Source organism: Coffea eugenioides, chromosome 8 (genome assembly GCF_003713205.1).
Source record: "Coffea eugenioides isolate CCC68of chromosome 8, Ceug_1.0, whole genome shotgun sequence".
NCBI classification, from domain to species: Eukaryota; Viridiplantae; Streptophyta; class Magnoliopsida; order Gentianales; family Rubiaceae; genus Coffea; species Coffea eugenioides.
The window spans coordinates 44,174,717-44,182,625 of record NC_040042.1 but is presented as its reverse complement, the minus strand read 5'-3'; the positions used below and the strand labels follow the sequence as shown (position 1 = coordinate 44,182,625).

The window sequence follows — 7,909 nt, the reverse complement described above, 5'->3', positions numbered from 1 at the left end:
TTCTCACCATTGTATTGTAGTCCTCAGCTCAGCTCAGCTAACCCTTTCACCACTCTCTCCCTCTCTCTCTCTCTCTCCTCTCTCTCCCGCAGATTCTTTGACAGTTTCACTAAACCCCACCTCCACCCCCAGCTTCCCCCCCTTTCCTTCCTCTCCACACCCCCATTGCTACCATCCCACTTTCTCTCGTCCCTTCATTGGTTCCTCCCACCTCGGAAACTAAATAAGAAAACAAAAAAAACAAGAAAGAAAACCAGCATCACCACCGGATCACTGCCGGAGTCCTCCATGGACCACCGGCAACAGCCACCCTCTTCTCCTCCACCTCCAGCCACCTTCCCCGGCTGAATGCAAACCCCCTCCCCATGTCAAAGCTACATCATCCCTGAGCTGAGCTAACAACCCTTCATCAGCAATTCGTACCGATTTCTCTTCTTCTTTAGCACTTTCAAAAACCTTTGCACCACTTAATTTACTCGGAAAAACAAAACCTTTAAAAAAAAAAAAAAACTACTACCATTTTTCCCACATAGTAATACACGTTCAAAACACACACACACAGAGTTGGGAGTGGAAGCTGGAAAGCGAGAAATAATATTAATGGCTGCAGCAACCAACACTAACACGCAGGCAGCTCTGGAATCAACAACAACAGCAACAGCAACGGCCACCTCGGCATCCCTATCAGCTGATGAACTGACAGCCAAGGCAATTCACAAGAGATATGAAGGTTTGGTGATGGTACGGACGAAAGCTGTAAAGGGCAAAGGGGCTTGGTACTGGGCTCATCTCGAACCTATTTTGGTTCACAATTCTGATACTGGTTTGCCTAAGGCTGTCAAGCTCAGGTGTTCCCTCTGTGAAGCTGTTTTTTCCGCATCCAACCCTTCAAGAACTGCCTCTGAGCATCTCAAGAGGGGTACTTGTCCCAATTTTAGTACTGCTGTCAAGTCCATTTCTTCTATGCCCTCCTCATCCACTCCTACTGTCAATTTCATGTCCTCATCGCCTCCTTCTTCCTCCCAAGTACAACAGCCACACCACAACCACCGCAAGCGTAGCGCTGGTGGAGGCCGTGGTGGTGCTGTAAATATTGGCTTGTCGCCGTCGAGCGCTACTCCTACCTCGAGCGCTTATCAAGTTCCACCATTGGCTATTGTTGATCCTTCGAGATTTGCAGTCGAGTTGGCATACCCGCCTATAACTAGTACTGTTGTCGTCACTGCTGCTGCTGCTGCTGCTGCTGCTAGTAGTAGCGGCGGTGGTGGAGGTGCCATGTTTGCTGCTGCTTCCCAACAACAACATCAACATCAGCAGCATTTGATGTTGTCAGGTGGGAAAGAGGATTTGGGAGCATTGGCCAGGTTGAAGGATGATGTGAAGAGGCTGAAGAGTCCTAAAACATCGCATGGTCCGGCATTGAGCAAGAACCAAATTGATTCTGCACTTGACTATCTTGCTGATTGGGTGTATGAGTGTTGTGGGACAGTGTCATTTTCAAGTCTTGAGCATCCTAAATTTAAGGCATTTCTTAACCAGGTTGGACTGCCTGCAATTTCAGGGAGGGACTTTTCCGGGTCCAGATTGGATAACAAGTATGAGGAAGCTAGGGCCGAGTCTGAGGCCAAAATTAGGGATGCCATGTTTTTCCAGATTGCTTCTGATGGTTGGAAGTCGAGGAATTATGGGTATGTGGGAGAGGAGAATTTAGTGAATTTGGCTGTCAATCTTCCCAATGGGACCAGTGTGTTTAGGAGGGCAGTGTTTACCAGTGGTTTTGTGCCCTCAAAGTATGCAGAGGAAGTGTTATGGGACACTGTCACAGAAATTTGTGGGAACAACGTGCAACAATGTGCGGGCATTGTCGCTGACAAGTTTAAGGCCAAGGCATTGAGAAATTTGGAAAACCAAAATCACTGGATGGTAAATCTTTCTTGTCAGTATCAAGGGTTCTGTAGTTTGATTAAGGACTTGAGCAAAGAGCTTCCGTTGTTCAAGAATGTGACTGAGAATTGTTTAAAACTTGCAAATTTCGTCAATAGTAAGTCTCAGATAAGGAACAGCTTTCATAAGTATCAGTTGCAAGAGTATGGACATGCTGGATTACTGAGAGTACCTTTGCGTGGCTTTGAGGGTTCGGATTTTGGGCCTGTTTACACTATGGTGGAGGATATTTTGAGTTATGCACGGGCACTTCAGTTGGTAATACATGATGAGTCGTATAAGATTGTTTCGATGGAGGAACCAATTGCTAGTGATATTGAAGAGATGATGAGGAATCCGCACTTTTGGAATGAATTGGAAGCTGTACATTCATTAGTAAAACTGATCAAGGTCATGGCGCAGGATATTGAGACAGAGAAGCCAAGGGTTGGACAATGCCTTCCTCTTTGGGAGGAACTTAAGTTGAAGGTCAAAGAATGGTGTTCTAAGTTTCATATTGCTGAAGGGCTTGTGGAGAAAATAATTGAAAGGAGATTTAAAAAGAACTATCATCCGGCCTGGGCTGCTGCATTCATTTTGGATCCTCTGTATTTGATCAGGGACACTAGTGGGAAGTACTTGCCACCTTTCAAATGCTTGACACCAGAGCAAGAGAAGGATGTTGATAAACTCATTACCAGGCTTGTATCTAGGGAGGAAGCTCACATTGCATTGATGGAGCTCATGAAATGGAGAACAGAAGGACTTGATTCTGTTTATGCCCAAGCTGTACAGTTGAGACAGAAGGATCCTAACACGGGGAAGATGAAAATTGCCAATCCGCAAAGTAGTAGGCTTGTATGGGAAACTTATCTTACAGAGTTCAAGTCCTTGGGGAAAGTTGCAGTCAGACTGATTTTCCTTCATGCGACGTCCTGTGGGTTCAGATGCAATTGGTCTTTATTGAAATGGATGAGTGCTCATTCCCATTCAAGGGTAGGCATGGACAGGGCTCAGAAGTTGATCTTCATTGCAGCTCATTCAAAGCTTGAGAGGCGGGATTTTTCCAGTGAAGAAGATAGGGATGCAGAGCTCTTTGCTTTGGCTAACGGTGAGGACGATGTGCTCAATGATGTTTTTGTTGATACTTCCTCTGTGTAACATTCATTGTTTCTTCTCTTTTCTATCATTCTAAATTTTCTAGAATTTTTAATTAATTCTTTCTACAACTCGGTAGTCCTACTTTTGTTTCTTTAAGAAGATTTCGGCGCAGTTGGTTGAAAGAGAGGAGGATATTATTTGATGTTATCAGCAATTCCTTATGGAGGGTAACTTCTTGTTTGTAAAGATAAGTCATGAATAGAGCTTGCAGGATAGAAAGGATGATGTAACATTTTTGTTCCTTCATTAATTTGGAATGAAAACCATTTATAGCGAATTTCTTTCTTTTTGCCATGTGTTTTAGATCAAACCTTACTGTCTTCATAAAATTTATTACTTGTTCATTTTGTGCTGTTTATGTTTCTCTTCAGCATTGATGAACTCTCTCTCCTTGATTTGGCTTCTTGTCAAAAATTTCTGATCTGCTTTCCTACCTCTTTTGTGCTTTGCACTTCAGCTGCAGCTGAACCCTATTTACACTCTTATGAGCTTTAGACTGGACAGAGTACTTTTTTTGGAATGAGTAGCTTCATAAAACTTGATATTTACCCAGCCATATTTTGCTGTCTTTTAAGTTTGTGCCAGAAATGTTTCTGTCAGAAAAATTGCAAGATCACCGAGTTCTTAACCCCTCGATCCTTCCTTATTTTGAAAGGTGTTAGGACCTCTTCTGCTAAGTAATCTTGTATTCAATACAACACCTTTTCAAGTTCATCTCTGTTTCTGGTAGTTCAAGATCACAATTCCTGCTATTTTGAGAAAGTCTCAGAATCCCTCGATCCAACGGGTTAATTTTCCTATTTAATGATGACACTCTTAAACGAACTTGCGTCAAATCTCTTGATGTCCATCCTAAAAGGGTCATCCAGATTGAAGGTAAGTATTAGCTATAGTCTTTCTTCCCATTCCAGTTTCCCGTGCCATCATGGAATAGGGAACCAGTTTCCTGCAAATCTAACACCACTCCGAGCAAGTGATGGTTTTCTGGACAAAGGAGGCAGGCAAGGAACTGTAATACAACTGTAATATTGGGTGAGTTTTCATAACTAGGAGTGGTTTTTGTCCTTGTCAATAGCTTGATCTTCCTTTTTGAATGATATGCCTTTCAATTGCCTGCTAAAGTTGTTTGCCCTTTGTTACCAAAATGATATATTTACACAGATCATATGCATAGTGTACAGAAATCCTTCAGTCTGACTTCCATCCCATACAAACAAGATTCTTAATTTACTTGCTGTGTTATTTCCTGTCTTTTGAACAAGTATTCATTTTTGCAAGAATGGTAAGAGAGATGACATTTGTCTGCCTCTTGACAGCTCTAGTTCGGTTTAATTGTCTTGTCTAGATAAATTTATCTTGCAATTATCTGAAAAAAGATGCTAGTTTTATGCTAATGGAATATTTTCACCTCTGATGGCAGAAGCATTTGCTGGGGACAATTTCAGACTAGAGAGACCGCCATAGGATGCTTGGTTGGTAGTGAAACGGTGAGATCATGATTTAAAAGGAGAATTTCACGTAGAGGATCCAAGAAAGGGTATGATTTGAGTTTCACGGTGTTCTTGTAAAAAGGCCAGAGTGCACTGGATCCATATGGTGGCAAAACAAAAATTTGCAACTAGGGTCAACCTATGGGACTTGCTATTTCATGATTTCCTACGAACTTCCAGCTTTGACAAGGCTGGAGCCCAACAGGAAAAGCAGTGCAGTGGAGGTCGATTTCCAATTTTTGGTGGTTATGGTCCTTATGGGGAGAGAGAGAAAAAGGGCTCTTAAGTTAAATCATCTTTGGTTAACTTCTCTTTTAAACATTTCAAAGCTTGTGATGTTCATGCAGAGTCATCGGATGATGCTCCCCATGATTGCTGAAAAGGTTGCGAGAGGACCCAAAGCAGAAGAAGCTGTCGGCATGAAGCAATACGAAAGATGCTTGACAGTGATTTGGCAACAAAGGGTAACTAATTTTGCTGGTTCCAGATAGCTTTGAGAAACAAAGAATCATCATTATTTGGTAATGGTATTATAATTTTTATCCACATATTTTCCTATGTCAGTTCCCATGATATGATCATCATACATCATAATGTTGTTAAATTTCAATCTTATAGATGACCAGCGTTTCATCGTTCGTGTCATCGTGATGCCTTCTGTTTTGTTGTTGCAATTTTAATCTTATATAGATGACCTGACTGGTGTTTCATTTCATTGTTGTTACAGAAGCCTGCTTTTGATTAGTTTTAAACGATGAATTTGCAGGGAGAAAAAAAAAAAAAAAAAAAAAAAGTTTGTTGCTGTTGTCACCTTTCCAAGGGGTCGGTTCATTTAATATTGAAATTTATTGGTTGAAAGATCTTCGTATTTCATGGCCAATGCTAGAAGTAGGGATGTGAGGGACTGCACAGACGTATGCTGTTGTTATGTTTTTGGTATGGCTGGCTAGAATGTTTTATGCCAAGAAAATTGCTGATGCTATTTCATGCTCTTCTATAATCCCCCCGTCACTTCTACACCATGGAACATTTTGGTTCATTAATTAAGGTTGTGAGAACCATAACTTCACAAAATCATTCACAATTGTGAAGGTATGTATATATATATGCCATAATATGGCTCTCTCTTTTCTCTCTCTGTAAACATGTGGTTTTTCTTCTGATCTTTTCTGGAAAGCCAATTATATTTGTTCGAGCTTTCTTGGTTTTTATGCATTGCAAGTTTTGTGGCCTGTTGCAGAACTCGGTACTTTCACTCGAATTGTCATCAACTGGTATGATTTTTTTTTGGGGGGGGGGGGGGGGGTACTGGAGTGGAGAAGGTGGTGTAGTTGTCAACAAACGATGCTTCCATCATAACACATGAAGCATTATTATTAGATTCTTCAAGTCTTCTCTAACCCCTGCCTCTGCTGCAGTGCTGATGGTATCATCAGTTAAAGCAAAGCATTTTCCCAATAATGGAAAGCTGACTCTGACAATTTTACGTCTCTTCTTCGTAGTAGTAGTAAATAGTGAACTACTTACGATATCAATTAGTATCCTTTTGTTTTTTTAATGGACGACTAGGTAGTTATTTTCAAAAGAAAATTATGCTGTATCATATGATATGATATGATATCCCTCACTTTACGAACCCCACTCCCCACTGAGCTTTTTGAATGTCACGCACTCACTCGCATTATCGTACTGGATTAGGTCATTCCCAAATTATTTACGTTTTGTCTAATGTATACATTCATGTCCGATAGTGTAAAGAAGAAATTACTATTATTTACTGTCAGTGTATAATTTATTGAAATAATTTATTTACCTCTTAATTAGTGTCGCTGCAATTTTACACCTAAACTAACAAATGAAAAAAAAAAGAACAATAAACGCATGTAACTAATACCTATCTATATATATCAGTCATCCAAAAGAAAAGAAACTTGCTTTGTAAACGTATATATGCATCGGGTCCGAAATTACCAAGAAACATGTCTGGAATTAACCTTGTGCTATTTCCCATCAAAATCAGTAATGGTCCTTATACCTAGCAGCGACGCTCTGAAAAATACCACCATTAAGAAATGACGTACGTATTCGACACCGAACAAGATTAAATACGCCGGACCGGACGGCCAAATACATACGATAATTTCAGTTCCAAAAAAAAAAAAAAGAAGCCCATCAAATAGGTAGAAATTAATTGAAATGATGAATTAGTAGTATTAATTTTTTTGAAAGGTTATTTATGGTGAGCTAGGAAGAGTAGGGCGGTTGAAATGGGAAATTAGTAGTACAGTAGTATTGTAGATTCATTTGATGGTGGTACCAACTTGGTTTGGTTGTGTCATGTAATTGCTTGTTTAGTGGAAGGACAAAAATTCTTGTCGGCAGAGATTAGTTACAGGGTCTAAACGTAAAAAGGTTAATTAACAATGACCACTCACCAACTAAATTAAAGACAGACCACTGTACAATTCTCGCTTTTTTGGAGACTGATCATATTTTTAACCCAGTATGCTATCCAATATGCATCACTCCACTCACCCGCCAAGATAAAGGAGGGAGGTATAATCATTGATGTAGGACGACATTTTTCTCTTTCTACAAGAATCTTTTCCCATCCAATGCTCCTTCCTTGTAATTAATTTTTTTCTTCTCAATCTCATCTTCAATTACCTAACCTCTCACTCATTCTCCTTATAATTAGGTGATGGTATTGTTCGTCTTCCTTGAAAGTTTTGGAAGCAAGACATTTAATTAAATAAATATATAGGACATTTTCCCCTCCCCTAATAAGTTATCAAATTTTGGTTCGTCCAACAAGAAGGACATTTTATTACTTGGCAGGACAGGATGAGTAAGGTCCACGTAACCAAGGAGACGAGCTTCTTTTTTTTTTTTTTCTTTCTTTTAACTATATAAAAAAGTACATGTATGTATGTATGTATCACATTAAATTTTGCAAACCAACTGCCTTCTTGTTACCAGTGGTCCTAAACAGTCTGGTACCAATGCAATTCGTCCAAGGGAGATATGTCAGCAAATTAGGGGTCTCTATCACGTTTATTCAAAAAAAAAAAAAGAAAAAAGAAAGAATATATATAGTAGCAGATGAGATGCTTTCTTTAGAAAAAGCAAAGCAAGATACGGAGGTGTCTACTTTAATTTTGTACTGTTGTTTCACATGGTACGCTACATATGATATTTTGCATGTTTTCTTGTGTGGGCTGTGACCAAATATTAAGGAGAGTTGTTAGTTACTCTTTGAACTTGCAGCCACAAAGTCCTCTCTCTTTTATGTTTGTCCACCAAACCCCAACCCCACCTGCTTCTCATTTACCAAA

The 7,909-nt window shown here is 40.0% G+C and overlaps 1 protein-coding gene across 2 annotated transcripts; it reads left to right on the top strand.

The window, feature by feature from the left end:
* LOC113780977 lies at positions 1-5,346 on the top strand. Of its 2 annotated transcripts, XM_027326779.1 has the most exons (2): positions 1-3,034; positions 4,505-5,346. In XM_027326779.1, the coding sequence occupies exons 1-2, from the start codon at positions 601-603 to the stop codon at positions 4,546-4,548; spliced, it is 2,478 nt and encodes an 825-aa protein (XP_027182580.1). In that variant the 5' UTR covers positions 1-600; the 3' UTR covers positions 4,549-5,346. The 2 variants fall into 2 exon arrangements, with proteins under 2 accessions (XP_027182580.1, XP_027182578.1); XM_027326777.1 differs by lacking the exon at positions 4,505-5,346 and having other exon boundaries at positions 1-3,378.
* The last annotated feature ends 2,563 nt before the right edge of the window (positions 5,347-7,909 follow it).